Consider the following 18,294-nt stretch of genomic DNA (forward strand, 5'->3'; position numbering starts at 1 on the left):
CAGCTCCCGGTGACGATGTCCCTAATGGTTCTCCGATCTGTAGTGCCACACTTCCATCATATAGCTACGTCTAAGTATTTTAGACTGTGGGGGCTTTTATGAGTTTAATTTCGGCAGCAGCACTTTGCGGGCACTTTTAACCCTTTATTCGGCCACTAGTGGGGGTTAAAAGTGCCCCGCTAGCGGCCAAAAAGCGACGCTAAGATTAGAGCTGCTTTACCTATAATGCCCTCCCCCATCCCAGTGTGAAAGTAGCCTCAGGATAACCACACACGGATGCTGCATCTCTACCACATAACAATGTGATAATCTAAATGAGACAGTGAGACTAATCTACTAAAAGCATTGGAGTGTACGGCTTGTTACACATAATATGACAGGCAGATTAACACTACACAGTTGCTCCAAGGAATGATGGTGGGAAGAAATTCTGCCCCTCTTGGTAACAAACAGAATGAAAGACTTCACGCTGTAGAATTCAGAGACCATACAAGGTCAACCCCTTCTATCTGTACGTAACACATGACAACATTCCGTGGCTAAAAAAATAATTGTTTTCCTTCCCAGCTTGCTCTACACTTTACTAAAGTAATGTACATTTTTCAGAACATATATCAAAATAATAATATTACATTCCAAATTTGGTCTGGTCTCCAGTATTTTGCCTCCCATTTACTCTGTTTGACCTACCTATACATAGAGAGGCTAAGTTTGCCTTATTACACTGCCCTATTTCAGATTTATTCACTCATTAGCTCAAGATCGCTTCCTACCTTTTTCTGTCAGCTAAGAGAATCATTGTCCAAAAAAAAAAGCCCTCGGCCCCCTTCCAGGGGGTGACTGACCATATGACAATGTTGATGCTCAATGAACAGATGTCCAGCATCTCCAACGACTCCCATGCTAAGTTTTTTAAGATCTGGGAACCGTGGCAGATGTATGCCTTCCCTACCCTCCCTGAAGCCAGCTTGGGCCTACTCCAACAGGCCGCCTTGACGTTCCCAAGACCTTTTATTCCCTTCCCTCTTGGCATTGGGCATCCTGATCTTATCCCTCCTTCCTTTTGTCTTCTCTTCTACACCTTGCTTTACAACAGTGGTCATCAACCCTGTCCTCAGGGCCCACTAACAGGCCAGGTTTTTATGTATTACCTTGGGGAGATGCAGACTAGAATACAGCAATCATTGAGCAGCAAATTATATCAGCTGTGATGTATTTCAGTTATCTTGCAAACCTGGCCTGTTAGTGGGCCCTAAGGACAGAATTGATGATCACTGCTTTACAGGTACAATACTCTTCCTCCCATAGCACCACCTTCTTGTCTATTTCCTCTCATATCCTTTTAGTCTCAGGCATTTACACAGGGTGCATATTGTGCCTCTGCATGTGCATTAGCAGGTCCGAGGGCATCTCACCACCGTGGGGAGCCTCTCTAGGGCCTTTCGACTTTTATGGCTTATAAGTTATGACCAGTTACTGCTGCTATGTCAGCTTTCTGTTCTATTCCACAGTTTATTTGCCTTCTTCGTTGCCATTGTATAAGCCAGCCTTTGTTACAACTGTCAAAGCTAGGCTCCTGCATGGGCAGAAGTGATGCTTGATTGTTTTTTGTTAAACTTGAACATTATTGAAACAGAATAGCGAATTTAGTGCAGTGTGTTAAAAGTAGGGCTGAAACAACTAATCGATTAATCTGAAATTAATCGATTACTATTTTCATAATCGATTAATTGGCCAGTAACATAATGGGGTTAAAAATAATAAAAATTAGCCCTTTATAGTACAAAAAGAGCAAATAATCGCTACTGTAAATATTACTGTCACAGTTCTACAGTAAAAAAATGAACCCCTTACAGTAGCGATTATTTGCTTTTTTTGTAATATAAAGGGGCTCATTTTTAGTTTTTTTAACTCCATTGTGTTACTAAACGTCTTAGATCTGGTTCACATCTTTCTGTTTTTTGGTGCTTTTTGCAGAAACACACTACAGTTTATTTAACATGGTTTTCTACGGGACACATTCACATCTATGCTTTTTTTCAGCCGTTGCATATTTGGAAAGGGTCAAGGTGCTTTTTTGGTTGAATATACTTCAATGGAGAAGCTGCAGAAAAGCATGTAATGCGTTTTTGCAGCAATTTGTATTTTTTAATCTGCCCAACAACAAATTGGCCAAAAAACTGTATTTCTCTTCTAATAGTGTATACAGTATATCTCTTCTATCTGTTATTCTCAGAGTGGATTCAATATTTTGCTCCCTAACCATATAGTTGGTTGTTTATATTTACCACTGCATAGAAATATTTAAGAAGAAATTGCTTTTTTTTTTTAAACTTTTCATATTAACTAAATTATACACCACACTTTTTTTTTTAAGGTTATTAACCGATTAATCGAAACAATAATCAACCAACTAATCGATTATGAAAATAATCGTTAGTTGCAGCCCTAATTAAAAGTTTTGCTTATAGGAACTGTGGTAACTTTTTTCTTTTAATGCGGCCACATATTTACAAGATTATCTACAATATTTTGCTCAAGCAGTACAAAAAACATTTCTAGCCAAGAAAAAAGGAACAGACATTATTTTGAGTCCTTATTTTTTTCTAGCTTGGCCAGTAAACCCTCTAAAGGGGATACGATGATTAGATATCAGATGTTGGGAAGTAGCCACAATTTTATCTTATGAGCTTGCAGCTGTCATAATCTAGTTGAATGTCACACCTTATGCAAGATGGTTATAAAGTCTTTAAATGTTTTCAGCTTCTCTCCCTCAAGTGTCTGGTGGGTGGCCAGTTCAACTCGCAAGAGGTAATGCAACCCTGATTCCAGGTCAGCTGTGTACATCTTGGACCTAAATGAGGAAATCAAGAGCTATAGTCAGGACACTGAGCTTACTGTGGAGAAAGAAATAGGATTTAAAAAGGACAGTTTTCTGACAGTTTTTAGATCCACAAACAACTTTTTAGCTTCCTTCTATACACAGATTTGTTTTGCATGTTCTAATTAGGTAAACAACTAATCTGCAAATTATGCCAATTACTAAATATCCCTGAATACCATTGATGTAATTATACTTATTCTGAATATAGACAGACATACAGGAAGACAAAAGCAGAAGTGTAAAAGTCACACAAACTGAGGGTGCCACTTTATTAATGTGCTCTGAATTTTAAGCATATCTAAACCCAAAAAGAAAGGAAAAAACATATTTCAGCTTACTAGTCCTGAGATGTGGTGGCTGCTTTAGTTTTCTTTTTGGCATATTTTCCCCTTATTTTAACCTGGTATTAATGGAACACTCAATGTTCTGTATTAATGGAGGAGCAACATTGTCACCCTAGGCTGCTCTCCTGATTAAGATTATAGACACCTTCTCCTCATCTCCAATTCTATAGGGATAAGGAGTTCTGAAGTTCACAGAAGATATTATGGACTTTCAGATCACTACACAGGAAGCTATGAGGAATCTGGATTTCTCATTTTTCTGTACTTGCAGAAAACATATTTAGCCAAAAAAAAGTGCAGCTATCACATCGAAGGACAATGAAATAGGATTACATGTTTGTTTGTAAAATTACACATACTTTAATTTTACATATGTATGGTTGCAGTTTCTGTATCCTGCTTTTTTTTTGGTATTTGATTGCACTGTAACACTTCTAAAATAATTCCAGTCATTTTGAGCACAACCGGAAAAAACAAAAAAAAACAAAAACGTGTCACTGCAAAGACATTAAATTATTATTAATTTTCTGAGCTTTACCCTAGAGTACATGTGACAAAACTTTAAGAAACAATAAAAAGTGAGGAGAAAGCATATCCTTGTACATAGTTTTTGATGACAAACTCAACTGTGCCTCATGGCTTAGTGGATGTTAGTAATTCCATGTGAATTCAACAGGTTGAATACAGGCAAACAAAATCACTGTCTTATAGCAGTGTCAATGTTTCCTAAATAATAACAGGCAACATTCTACTTGTAGCCTACTTCATTAGATATCAGGTTCACCTATGCATGCAAAGCTAGTCCAATGTAGAATAAGCCCGCCCATTTTGCAGAGTGCACAGCAAGTTTAAAGCTTGCCACAGTTGGATCAAAATTTGGCTGGTTCAGCAGGGACGAGCCGAATTTCGACCCATCTATGGCTATTAATGATCACTGTAGCCCAAATATCAGTTAACCTCCTATGAACAGGCTTGATGGAAAATGTTGCTTTGATCAGCACAGCAGGTAATCATCTGAAGTGCTAAGTGTAATCTGACAGCAGGAGTCCCTCTGTCAGAAAACAATGACACAACGGGGAGGATTCCCACATCCACCTTGAATGCGTGGATGAGGAAATTGGTTCAGGTTATTTTCAGCTGGAAAAAAAAAAAAAAACAACCCTTGTATAGGCAGCTTAAGACACATACTTGTCATACTCTTTCCAGACAACATCCTCTTTATCATCCTCCTCTACCAGCTTCGGTGGATAGTCAGAGCGTGCCCCCGCTTTCTTCCTTACAGAAGGCAGGGATTTTAGATGAGAGGAGAAGACAGATCGCAGAGGTTTTGCACTGAAAAAGAAGAAAAACTATATATTCACTGAAAGTCAGTATATTTTCAAAGAAAATCCACATCAACACAAAGAAAAAAAAAAAAAAAAACAATTATATATGTATATAGAACACATTTGTTGGTACACGTACAGCTCATTACAAGAATGTTTTACTCCAAGAAAAGTGATCAAATTAAAAGCAATTGTCTCAGGTTTACCTGCATGCCTTTTGTATGTCAGAGTAAAGCAAAACAAAAAACAAAACAAAACAAAAAAAAAAAAAAAAAGGAGCTAATTGCTTGTTTTACAAAGATTTTCTAAAATGGCAAAGACAGATTTTTTGGTACCCTTAGAAAAAGACTGTAAATAATTGGATCATAGTGATTATACTGCGATTAATATCACACACAATTTCATTTTTGTAATCAGTCAGCTGTTCGGTATCACCATTTGGACTTCAATGCATATGGACAAGAGAAAGCAGATAAGTATAGACCAGCATAGGTCAGGTAAAGGAGCGGTGGTTTTGAATATAAAGAATAAGCACACCACATAGGCAAACTGCTTTAGCAAGAAGTTTGTATTAGGCATATACATACAATTATATAACAGGTACAGATAATGAAGTACAGTGCCATGAAAAAAGTATTCATACCCCTTGACATTTTCCACATTTTTTCATGTTACAACCCAAAAAAGGTAAATGTATTTTATTGGGATTTTATGTGATAGACCAACACAAAGTGGCACATAATTGTGAAGTGTAAGGAAAATGATAAATGGTTTTCAACATTTTTTACAAATAAATATGTGAAAAGTGTGGCATGCATTTGTATTCATGCCCCCTTTACTTCCGATAACCCTGGAACCAATTACCTTCAGAAGTCACCTAATTAGTAAATAGAGTCCACCTGTGTGTAATTTAATATAAATACAGCTGTTCTGTGAAGCCCTCAGAAGTTTATTAGAGAACCTTAATGAACAAACAGCATCATGAAGGCCATGGAACACAGCATACAAAATAGGAATAAAGTTGTGGAGAAGTTTAAAGCAAAGTTAGGTTATAAAAAAAGACCCCAAGCTTTGAACCTCTCACGGAGCACTGTTCAAACTATTATCCGAAAATGCAAAGAGTATGGCACAACTAACTGCAAACGTACCAAGACATGGTCATCCACCTAAACTGACAGGCCGGGCAAGGAGCGCATTAATCAGAGAAGCAGCGAAGAGGCCGACGGTAACTCTAGAGGAGCTGCAGAGATCCACAGCTCAGGTGGGAGAATCTGTCCAAAGGACAACTATTAGTCGTGCACTCTACAAATCTGGCCTTTATGGAAGAGTTGCAAGAAGAAAGCCATCATTGAAAGAAAGCCATAAGAAGTCATGTTTGCAGTTTACGAGAAGCCATGTGGGGGACACAGCAAACATGTGGAAGAAGGTTCTCTGGTCACAAGACCAAAATTGAACTTTTTGGCCTAAAAGCAAACCGTATGTGTGGCGGAAAACAAACACTGCACATCACCCTGAACACACCATGCCCACACCATGTGGGGATGCTTTTCTTTAGCAGGGACATGGAAGCTTGTCAGAGTTGATGGGAAGATGGATGGAGCCAAATAAAGGGCAATCTTATTAGAAAACCTCTTGGAGTCTACAAAAGTCTTGAGACTCAGGCAGAGGTTCACCTTCCAGCAGGACAATGACCCTAAACATACAGTCAGAGCTACAATGGAATGGCTTAGATCAAAGCATATTAATGAGTTAGAATGGCCCAGTGAACGTCCAGAGCTAAATCCAATTGAGAATCTGTGGCAAGACTTGAAAATTGCTGTTCAGCCTGAGCTATTTTGTAATGAAGAATGGGCAAAATGTCACTCCCTGGATGTGCAAAGCTGGTAGAGACATCCCCAAAAAGACTTGCAGCTTTAATTGCAGCGAAAGGTGGTTCTACAAAGTATTAATTCGGGGGGGGCAGAATATAAATGCACGCCACACTTTTCAGATATTTGTAAAAGATTTTAAAAACCATTTGTCATTTTCCTTTCCTACTTGACAATTATGTGCCACTTTGTGTTGTTTTATCTCATAATATCCCAATAAAATACATTTAAGTTTTTGGTTGTAACATGACAAAAAGTGGAAAATTTCAAGGCACTGTAGGTCATCTAACATCAAGCATAATGCACTCCACAACTGAATCATTGCAAAGGACATGCATACATAAGAGTACAATGAGCTACACTAAAACGTATAAGAGCTGATGTTCAGAAATACATACAGGAATTCATTACCCTTGAAAATTTCTTCAGTCAGGTTCAAGTTATGTCAAGGAAAATTGTTGGGCACTTCTTTTTTTATGGAAGGGTGTAAAAAAAAAAAATTATTATATATATATATATATATATATATATATATATATATATATATATATATATATATATATATATATATATATATATATATATATATATATATATAATTTTTTTTTTTTTAGATATATAGTGCATCTGGAAAGTATTCACAGCGCTTCACTTTTTCCACATTTTGTCATGTTACATCCTAATCCCAAAACGGATTAAATTAATTAATTTTCCTCAAAATTCTACAAACAATACCCCATAATGACAACGTGAAAGAAGTTTTTTTAAATCTTTGCAAATTTATAAAAAAAAAAATCACATGTACATAAACATTCACAGCCTTTGCTCAATACTTTGTTGAAGCACCTTTGGCACCAATTACAGCCTCAAGTGTTTTTTCGTACTTTACAAACTTGGCACACCTATTTTTGGGCAGTTTCTCCCACTCTTCTTTGCAGGACCTCTCGAGCTCCATCAGGTTGGATGGGGAGTGTCGGTGCACAGCCATTTTCAGATCTCAATAGACATGTCCAATCAGGTTCAAGTCTGTGCTCTGGCTGGACCACTTAAAAGTGGATGCAATCCCTCACATATACCCAGTGAAGTGAACAGCCTCAGATTATACACAGATCAAACAAATCTCCCTACTTAAGTTTTACATCCATATCTGCGGTCTTCAGCTTTATATACGGTTTAGAAAGTGCACGTCCTGTTTGATTTTTCACTTCCTCATTCATCTGTAGGAGTGGATTATTGCTAGACACTGAGACAGCTGACTGGAAGAAAGGCACACACCCCTTCCCACACATGCAGTGGTTGCCTGTGAATAGTTTATCTGTCTGCTAATCAATTTATAGCAACCCCCCCCCCCGACACACTTCTAGCTCCCGTCTCGAAGAGCTTGTTAGACGTTATCAGGCTGATAACAGAAGTACGGAGCAGGACAAAGCTGCGGGGCACAGTGCTGTGAAGAGAGATAAAAAACACACTGCGTGCCCAGCTCAAATTTCATGAATCGGGTTTGCATCCACTTTAAGGACATTCACAGAGTTGTCCCGTAGCCACCCCTTTGTTATCTTGGCTGTGTGCTTAGGGTCACTGTCCTGTTGGAAGATGAACCTTCACCCCAGAGGTCCAGAGCATTGCTGCATTCATCTTTCCCCTAATCCTGCCGCTGAAAAACATCCCCACATCATGATGCTGCCACCAACATGCTACACGGTAGGGATGGTATTGGCCAGGTGATGAGCGGTTTCCTCCAGACATGACGCTTGCCATTCAGGCCAAAGAGTTCAATCTTTGTTTCATCAGACCAGAGAATTTTGTAATTTTGTTTCTCATGGTCAGAGTCCTTCAGGTGCCTTTTGGCAAACTCCAGGCGGGCTGTCATGTGCCTTTTACTGAGAAGTGTCTTTCGTCTGGCCACTCTACTATACAGGCCTGATTGGTGGAGTGCTGCAGAGAGGGTTCTTCTGAAAGGTTTATTTCTCTCCACAGAGAAACGTTGGAGCTCTGTTAGTGTGAGCATCGGTTCTTGGTCACATCCCTGACTAAGGCCCTTTTCCCCCCGATTGCTCAGTTTGGCTGGGTGACCCGCTCTAGAAAGAGTCCAGGTGGTTTCAAACTTCTTCCATTTACGGATGATGGATGTCACTGTGCTCTAGGCATTTTTCTGTACCCTTCCCCATATCTGTGCCTCAATACAATCCTGTCTCGGAGGTCTCCAGACAATACCTTGGACTTCATGGCTTGGTGTGTGCTCTGACATGCACTGTTAACTGTGGGACCTTATATATAGACAGGTGTGTGCCTTTCCAAATCATGTCCAATCAACTGAATTTACCACAGATGGACTCCAGTCAAGTTGTAGAAACATCTCAAGGATAATCAGTGGAAACAGGATGCACCTGAGCTCAATTTTGAGTGTCATGGCAAAAGCTGTGAATACTTATAAAGATGTGATTTTTTTTCATTTTTTAGTTTGAATAAATTTGCAAACATTTTAAACTTCTTTCATGTTGTAATTATGGAGTATTGTTTGTAGAATTTTGAGGAAAATAATGAATTTAATCCATTTTGGAAAAAGGCTGTAACATAAAATGTGTAAAAAGTGAAGCACTGTGAATTAATTCCTGGATGCACTGTAAGCTCTATCAATTAATTCAATACTACGAGGATGTATCGCACCAACCACCCTAACAGCCAGTCACGCTCAGCCGTCCATTTAAAAATTTTGGCCTTAAAGTGGAGTTCCCCGCCCCCCAAGCAAAAAAATTAAAAGTCAGCAGCTACACATACTGTAGCTGCTGACTTATTAGGACACTTACCTGTCCTCGAATTGCATCCAGCCATGTCGGCACCCCAGCCAATGTTTCAGCTCTCGGGTGATGCTGCTGCCATTGCCTGTATGGAAAACTGGCAGTGAAGTCTCGTGGCTTCACAGCCGGTTCCTCTACTGCACATGCGAAGCACACTGCGCTTTCTGATTGGCCCGGCGGCGGGGGAAGGAGGATGAACTTCCAAGTGATCTCGCCATGGCGAGATTTCTCTAAAGTGGGGACTGGTACCTGTCAGAAACAGGTACCCCCCCCCAAAAGGGAGGGGGGAGATAAGCAGAGCTTCCACTTTTGGGTGGAACGCAACTTTAAACAAGACCAGATTTTTTTAGACTTCTTAAGATAACCTCTATGTTGATATGTTTTGAGTCTCTCAAATGGCATTGACGGTGTTCTGCCATTGTAGAAAGGTTGGAGAACTAGGAGATACCCGGCACTGAGGAATAAGTCTACGTGTGAGAAACAATAAATGCATCAGCAATAATTTAGATGATGGTGGTACTACAGCCTCAGGGAGAATGCGCAAGAGGGCAATCTTAGGGTCAAACAGCAGTTGAATAGAGCACAAGTCCTGAATAGTTTGAAAGACAGCTGACCAATATCGGAATATATTAGGGTGTATATATTTGTATAGGGCATTATATTTAGGGCACTGCCAGACCATATGAAATGGTATGCTGGCAGAGTACCTGGGGCAACAAGACAAGTCGATCTTGCCCCAAGAATATAGCTTTTAATATACCCTGTTTAGAATAATTATCTGTGTTAATTTATGGGAAGGAGAAATTGATACAGCAGGCATCGCCTCAAGCGCTGTTGTTCTGGTCTATATCACCTAGATCCAGGCTCTAGCCCTCTATACATTGCAAGTATATCTTAGAACTCACTGCCTCAGAGGCAAGTACAAGTCTCCTATCAAAACCCTTTTGGAAGTACCCAAGGTGGCCACCATTTTAAGAACTACAGAAGGGAGGCAACCCATATGGGATGAGAGTTTATTATACAATTTTTAAATAGCCTAGACCTTTTAATGAGAGTTTTATATTTACTGTAAAATCTATTTCTTAGGCTCTAGTGAGGGACACAGGAATTTAGATACAGTTATACTGATGTCTACAGGTGGATTGGACACTGGCAAAAAGAAAAACCATAAGCAAGCCCCCAGTATAACCCTTCCTGTACCCAACATGCCTTAGTTTTGTTATAAAGAAGCACTAAGGGCCTAAACAAAAAAAAAAAAAAAAAAAGAAGAAGAGGTGGTGTCCTTCATTGGACTCAAAGAAATAGATTTTTCGGATGTTCCCGTTTTGTTTTTGTCCATAAAGGGACACAGGAATTCAAATACTGTCAACAAAACAACTCCAACTAAGTGCCAGTTCACACAGGGGCAACCCAACTTACAGCACGACTTAGTAAGGCGATTTGAAGGAGACTTCAGCACGACTTTGAGCAACTTACAACGTGACTTAAAGTCGCCTCCAGGACAGGCGACTTTGGCTGTGGCCAATCAAAGAATAATCAGCTCTGTGGGAGGGAGGGGGTTGCCTGGGTAAACGTGGGGGGTACCTGGGTAAATTATTTTCTATTTCCTGTAAAGTTGCTTCAATAAAGATGGAGATCCGACTTGGAGGTGACTTCCACTGAAATCTATGGGTACAAGTTGCCTAGAAGTCGCCTTGAAGTAGTACAGGAACCTTTTCTGAAGTCTGAGCAATTTCAGTAGTGTACATTAAGACATCTCTCATTCACTTCTATAGCATTTCTTATGTCCAACGACTTGGGGCAACTTGTGGACTTACAAGTCGGATCCCAAGTTGCTGTAGTGTGAACCGGCACTAAGGCATAGGCACGCAGTAAGAAAACAAAAAAAAAAACAAACAAAAAATCTACTACAGAGCTCCCTAGGAGGATCAGGGACAGCTTGCTGCCCAGGAGCTGTTTAAAGGATCAACACCTGAATAGAAAAAAGTTCCACAAATATTGAAAAAAAAAAGTCAAGAACGAAAGATTGATTAGCCTTTTTTCAGCAGAGCTGGATAAAAGGCATCCATCCATCCTCCTAGGAAACTAGCAAAATACTGTAACTAGTGCACACAGGATAATGCAGGGGTTATACTGGGAAGTGGTTTACAATTTTTCTGCATGCCAGTGTCAGATCCTCCAGTAGGCAGCAAAATAACCCGAATTCCTGTGTCCCTCAAAGAACGAGAAAAATATTGTCGCACTTTTGAATAAAATTTCCAATTCTAAAAACAAATAGCATAAAACACAAACAAATGAAGAAAAGTGAGACATTAGAGCCATTCTGGAGGGGAAATGATCAGCAGTTACTAGGTTACGGCCGAGTAACATTAAACCAAGTACAGTGAAAACACACAGCATCATCCATTTAGAGGAAAGGAAAGCGCCTTGTATCTTTTACAGACACTTAGTTACTTACATGTTAATTAATCCGTGAGTACCGTTGGGGTAGATCAGGTAACATGATGGAACAGAGACAATACCAAGCGTCTCTGACAGAGCCTTATCTGAACTTAACGCTCTGTGCACCAAAATGTTTTCATACTGCATCAAGTCCATTATTATCTGGAAGAGGGGGAGAGAACATTGTCAGCACAGAAAACACATTTTTAGTACATAATGTCTGGGCCTGTCTTTTGGCAAGTCTACCGTCATATTGCTCTGCATGAAAAAACTAAATTTTTTTTAAATTGACAGTTTCCTGCAAAGCCCACATTAAAGCACTCACGAGTCTGTCATCTAGAGAAGTTTACAATTCAGTGTCCCCACCACAGTAAAACAGCTATTTGACATATGTATAGCAATGACATATACTATATTGTCAAAAGTATTGGGACGGTCTGCTTTTACTTTAATAGCGTCTTAGTCCATAGAGTTCAATATCGAGTTGGCCCACCCTTTGAAGCTATAACAGCTTCAACTCTTCTGGGAAGGCTGTTCACAAGGTTTAGGAGTGAGTCTATGGGAATGTTTGACCATTCTTCCATAAGCGCATTTATGAAGTCAGGCACTGATGTTGGACGAGAAAGCCTGGCTCGCAGTCTCCGCTCTAATTCATCCCAAAGGTGTTCTTTTGGGTTGAGGTCAGGACTGTGTGCAGGCCAGTCAAGTTCCTTGACCACAAAACAAGCACATCCATGACTTTATGGACCTTGCTTTGGTCTATATCATGTGGTGGAGGGGGGATTATGGTGTGAGGTTGGGCTTGGCCCCTTCGTACCAGTGAGGGGAACTCTTAAGGCGTCAGCATACAAAGTTATTTTAGACAAGATCATGCTCCCGACTTTGTGGGAACAGTTTGGGGATGGCCCCTTCCTGTTTTTACATGACTGTGTACTAGTGCACAAAGCAAGGTCCATAAAGACATGGAGGAGCGAGTTTGGGGTGGAGGTACTTGACTGGCCTGCAGAGTCCTGACCTCAACCCAAAAGAACACTTTTGGGATGAATTAGAGTGGAGATTGTGAGCCAGACCTTCTTGTCCAACAACAGTGCCTGACCTCACAAATGCACTTCTGGAAGAATGGTCAAACATCTCCATAGACACACTCCTAAACCTTGTGGACAGCCTTCCAAAAAAAACTTAAAGCCCTTATAACTGCAAGGGGTGGGCCAACTCAATATTGAACCCTACGGACTAAGACTGGGATGCCATTAATGTTCATGTGCGTGTAAAGGCAGGCGTCCAATACTTTTGTCAATACAGTGTTTTTCACAGTGAATCATTAAAATTATTCTTTGCTTCAGAGACTACACTCCAATGACTCCCATTAAAGTCATACCAATATTATAAAGCAGTTTTTAGAGCTCTGGCTTCTGCAGTGCTGTACAGAGAAAATGGAGCACTGTCATCAGCCTCTTCACCAGGAGGAGCTTACACTCGAATACCTCATACACAGTCTTGGTTTTGATCTAGAGTCAGTTTGGCCATAGGCCAGGCACCCTTCCAGTGCATCTTAGGATTGCAAGAAGAAAATACAGCACCTGCAGAAAACCCACAAATTGCGAAGCATAGTTCTAGTGGGAACTAAACCCAATCTGTCAATACTTTAAAGGCGAAAAAACGAAATAATACCAATATCTTCTCAAACAGTGGGTACAATTTTGCAGGGTCAGAAGCCAGTCAGTCCAACCTAGGAGCCAGAAATGTGCTTCTTTTCTTTCTTTCTTTTGACAACAGAAAAGGCTAAAAATAAAGGTTGACTGTAATCATTTTGGTTCATTGACATTCTGGTCCTGGCGATTATTTCAGTGCTATATACAAAATTTAAAATACATATTTATAATAACGAAAACCCACACCTCCCGTCCAATATAGGAGTTCTCGCTCTCAAAAATGATAGCGGTGTAATGGGGTTCCTTTTTGCCAAGGAGAGAGCTGATGTCACTTGAGCTGCAAAACATAAAAAAGATAAGGATGAAGCTGAGCCATTGTTAGGCAGAAGAGCAGTTTATTCACAGAAAAGCAAATGGGTAACAACCCAATTCTCCCTTCCAATTCTATAACCAGGTGTGATTTAAATCTGACAGGCTGCTACGAAGCAAGAGATGCTTTTTATTTCAGATATTTTAATGATTGCAGCTCTGCGAGGTTTAGTGTAGGATCAATAAAGCCCATCTGCAGTTTCTACAAAAACGACAGTTAAACTGAGTGTGCTGCCCAATACTAAATTTGATATGAAGGGGGCATGTCAGACCACAGTAGAGAGACCACTACACTAACACAAATGTAATATTGATCAGCATACTGAGTCTATGGATATAGTTTCCGTGAAAAATACAACCGACTTTATTGCCCTTACAACAAACTCACCGATGAATAATCTCAGTAGAAAAGAATTTCACTCAATGAATTGTGGCAACAAATTAGGTATTTCAGGTCTATGTGGTGACCACAAATCAGCTTTCAACCATGACTGTTTCCTAGCTTTTACCAAATGACTAAAAATAGGATAATCGAATAATGAAAAACCAGTATGGAGCTTCTGTTTTTCATCCAGACGTAGGTTCTTTTTCATCTGGTGATCTGTGAGCACCAAGTGCTGAGCCATGTAAGAAGTCATGATCCCACTTATTCTACATTTTGGACAGTTTCTCATGGCAAGAGGGTGAGTTGTATAAAATAGAATGAAGACTAAAAGAGGCTGAAATCCCGTGGAGAATCAGATTTAGGTCTGGAAACTTTTTTTTTTTTTAAATGATGAACATTGTCTTGGAACCTAAACATTAACTGAAATCAGTAATTTAATTTGAATATGGACTGATTGGTGCTGTTAAAAGAGCAGTAAAGGATTTTTTTTCCCCCCTGATCATACTAATCTAGGTGGATGCAGCATCGGTCCGATGCTGAATCTGTCCCCAGCGCCTCTACACTGAGAACCAAGCGAACGAACACCGCTGATCACTCCGTTTTCAGAGCTCTCTGCTCCCTCCTCACTCACTGCAGCGTCGAGCTGTGGAGGGGGAGAAGCGGCCGTCTCAGGCTCTCAGTGGCTCGCTGAGATGGGTGTCAGTCCAGGCACCTGGCGGATCCAGACTCCCAGGTCGGGATGACGCAGTGCCTGGACTGAAATCAGTGACTTCAGCAGAGAGCAGACTTCAGTCCGCTCTCTGCTGAAAACGGGTCACAGGCATGCAAAACGAATTGCACTCCTGTGATCCATAGGAGAAGTACAGCCAAAAAGGCTTTGGCTGGACTTCTCCTTTAAGTCTCCAGTACTTTCATCAGTGATGGAGGATCAAGGCTGCTCTAACCAATAATGTGCACAGTCGTAGAGAGAACCAATCTTAGGTGCTGGATACTGCATTTCACTGATCTTACCCAATTGGCTCCAGGGAAGGGAAAGCAGAAGGCTGGTGTTCTGTAGGGGAAGCCTGCAGATAATCTATAATCCCATGGCGAACTGTCTGAACGTTTCTATCAGAGTCTGCAAAATCAGAAATGGTAGTATATCACAGCATTGAAACATGGTAGAAATTCAAAATCAAGCAATGGAAGCTTATTGTTCTCTGCTTATTGCTTTTGCGAATATCAACATGCCTGCAACATTTAGTACAGGAAAATTAAAAGTCACATTTTGGCAAAACTAATTTAGGGTCTGCATGAAAGTTCAATTTACATATAGTCTTACATCTTTTGGAAACCGTAGGGCTGATTCCCCCACCTGAATGGCACAGCTTCCACTGGAACTACTACTTCAGCTAATAGTGTCACCCTTTCCCCCGGGATTTACCATACCTGTTCCATAAATAATTGGGAAGAAATATGGGGGGATTGCTATTGGTGACCTCCTGAAAATACTATATGTGTACTGACCTGGGTTTCAATGCTTTCTGACTCAGAACAAAAGGCAGCTAATGACATCAGATTACTATACTAGTTCCAGGTCTGCGAGTGTATCAACAAAGGCGAGGTAAAAACATTTTTAATGGATAAATCAGTAGATCAGCCACTGGATCATTTGAAAAACCCAAGAACTCGCCATCTGATTCACTTCACAGCTATCTATCCAAACATGGGTGTGGATTCAGCTTTAAAAACCAGGTACATTATATTTAACACTGAAACTTATTGGGAGATATTTACTAAAGTTGGAGAGTGTAAAATCTGGCGCAACTCGGCATGGAATCCAATCAGCTATCAGGTATTATTGTCAAAGTTTAATCGAACAAGCTGAAGTTAGAAGCCGATTTGTTTTTTTATGTATAGCTGCACCAGATTTTGCACTCTCCAGTTTTAGTAAATCACCCCCAAAGTATCTTGCATAAAAATATCTTGTATTTTCCTTAGCAACCAATTCTCAATCACTTTCCAGTGGAAGACTTTGTACCGTATATATAAACCTATCAAAAACAGAAATGTTATACATTGTAGCTTACCAGTCCTTAAATTTGGTGGCTGCATTAAATTTTTTTTTCTCAGGATACGAACATTTTTAGCAAGTACAGAAATTACCTGTTGATCTTGCCAGAAATGCAGTGTCCTTGTCACTTTCTGTGAGCTTAAGAAAAAGCACAAAGAACCTTATCTTTATTGTGTAAACTTCTAGTGCCATAAACCCTCCATGTAATGGAGATGAACAAAAAGGTATACATATTTGAAGTCCAGCCTTTGTGTGACAACCGTGGCTGCTCCCTATAGATACAGTGGAGAAAAATGTATTGACATGAAAGGACAAAAGTATGTTATTTTCAGGATTACCAGGTGAACATATAGAATTAAAAAAAGCCTAAAAAATTATACATCGTCAACATGTAAGGACCAGTAAGCTGCAATAAATAGGATTGTTGTACCCCTTTAGAAAACAATTGTCTTGGAGTTAATTGAGGGGCACAGGAATTCTTGGGAGAGTTGGTTCATTCTATCACCCACAGAAAAAATGGGTACTAGTTGAAAAAACAAAAAACAAAAAAAAAAAAAAAAAAAACTACCCCTTATTAAGCCATTCCCCCACACACCTTTTTTTTGTTTGGTTTAGGCTTTGTTCACCCTATTTTTAAATGGGCCCAGTGCCCTTTCCAGCCCCTGGGTCCTAGGGTCAGGCACCCTTTGTTGACCCCCGGCCTAAGTCGGAGTGTCCTTGTCATGTGATAGTTCACACTCTTTGGAACATTTTTTGTGTTTCTCATGCTGTTCTACAACGTGCCCATTTCTTATATCATTTGCCTGGCAATATTATGGCTGTATTTTTTCTTATATCTCAATAAAAAATATTGTACCAAAAAAAAAAGGAAGTAGTTTTTAAGGTTAATAAAAACTCAGGATTTTCTTTTTTGTCTTTTGAAAGACATAACTGAAGAAAACATGACCACTTTCCTGAGACGCCTAGTAAAAAGCTGAGGCACAATGGTTGTGAGGGTGGTTATCCTGTTGATTTCCAGTGTACTTTCTCCTGTATGCATCTGTATCATTCCACAGTCTATGAATTCCTCAGTTCAGTGGACAAGCTAAAAACACAATTTTATTGTTTTTCGGTTTAGATACATTTTTTAAAAAAGGGACAAAGAAAAATATTTGGTTGCTAATAGAAAAAAAAAAAAAAAAAAAAAAAAGTTCTTAATTAGTTAATCGGTTAATTCATTATAAGGTTTTGCATATATTATACTTTCTTTCATATTTTGCTCTGTTCTATAAAATCAAACGCAATAATTACCTTTGTAGTTTTCACCTTGTGTAAAATCCTTTGTAAATGCACTAAAAAACTAAAACAGAGTAAAGAATGTTAAGTTAAAACATATACTGCATGTAACATTTTACAGCAATAGTTTTAGTTCACCAATTTAGATTTCACTAATGATCTCTATCCTCCTTTAAACTTATTACTGAATATAGAAACATTCACTGTAGGAATTAGCAAATACCTCATGTGTACATAAGCTCTGTACAACGTGTGCAAACTTCACAAAAAGTAACGAGATGTATAATCACTGCAATGAGGCATCCTCAATAGCAGGGTGGGGAAAAGTCCGGCTTACAAGCTAAAACTGAGTGTGCACCAAGGTCAAGGCCCCTATAGGAATTGTGCCAGGTTCAGAGACACAGAGGTAGCATGAGAAAAGGTAGAATCATCTTCATATATGATAAGATTTTCACAGAAAAGTTAAACTGTAAAGTCGCATGACATGTGAAATCGGTGAAATAGGTTAATTAATGAGCTGTCTTAATTAGCACTACTGAAGTCGCTCTGACTTTAGAAAAGGTACCTGTACTACTTCAAGGGGACTTCTATCCAACTTGCGCCCATAGACTTTAATAGAAGTCACCTCAAAGTCGGATCTTAATCTATATTGATATGATTTGCATCCAACATTACAGGAAGGTTACACATTCCCTGCAGTGTAGCCCCTCCCTCGCTTCAGTCGCATCAAGTCGTATCAAAAGTAGTACTCAAGTTGTCAGCAAATTGCCAGGAAAGTAGCAGTAGTGTGAACCAAGCCTTAGGAATTTTTTTACTCTTGAGAACAGGCCTTGAATATTTTAATAGGTGTCAGCGTATGGCATGAGCTTTCACAGTGCGTGTGTGTGTGTCCAATGGAC

The 18,294-nt window shown here is 39.6% G+C and overlaps 1 protein-coding gene across 2 annotated transcripts in view; it reads right to left on the reverse strand.

Annotated features, from left to right (window-relative positions):
* Nucleotides 1-18,294, reverse strand: part of LOC141108237 (LIM/homeobox protein Lhx3) — a 195,282-nt gene that overhangs the window by 137,345 nt on the left and 39,643 nt on the right. For both annotated transcript variants that reach the window (XM_073599640.1, XM_073599641.1), the window contains exons 3-8: nt 17,411-17,459; nt 15,079-15,184; nt 13,560-13,650; nt 11,678-11,823; nt 4,417-4,560; nt 2,725-2,854 (exon numbers count right to left, since the gene is read on the reverse strand). In XM_073599640.1, the coding sequence (XP_073455741.1) occupies nt 2,725-2,854; nt 4,417-4,560; nt 11,678-11,823; nt 13,560-13,650; nt 15,079-15,184; nt 17,411-17,459 (666 nt within the window). The remainder of the gene's footprint in view (nt 1-2,724; nt 2,855-4,416; nt 4,561-11,677; nt 11,824-13,559; nt 13,651-15,078; nt 15,185-17,410; nt 17,460-18,294) is intronic.

This window comes from Aquarana catesbeiana, linkage group LG09, assembly GCF_042186555.1.
Source record: "Aquarana catesbeiana isolate 2022-GZ linkage group LG09, ASM4218655v1, whole genome shotgun sequence".
NCBI classification, from domain to species: domain Eukaryota; kingdom Metazoa; phylum Chordata; class Amphibia; order Anura; family Ranidae; genus Aquarana; species Aquarana catesbeiana.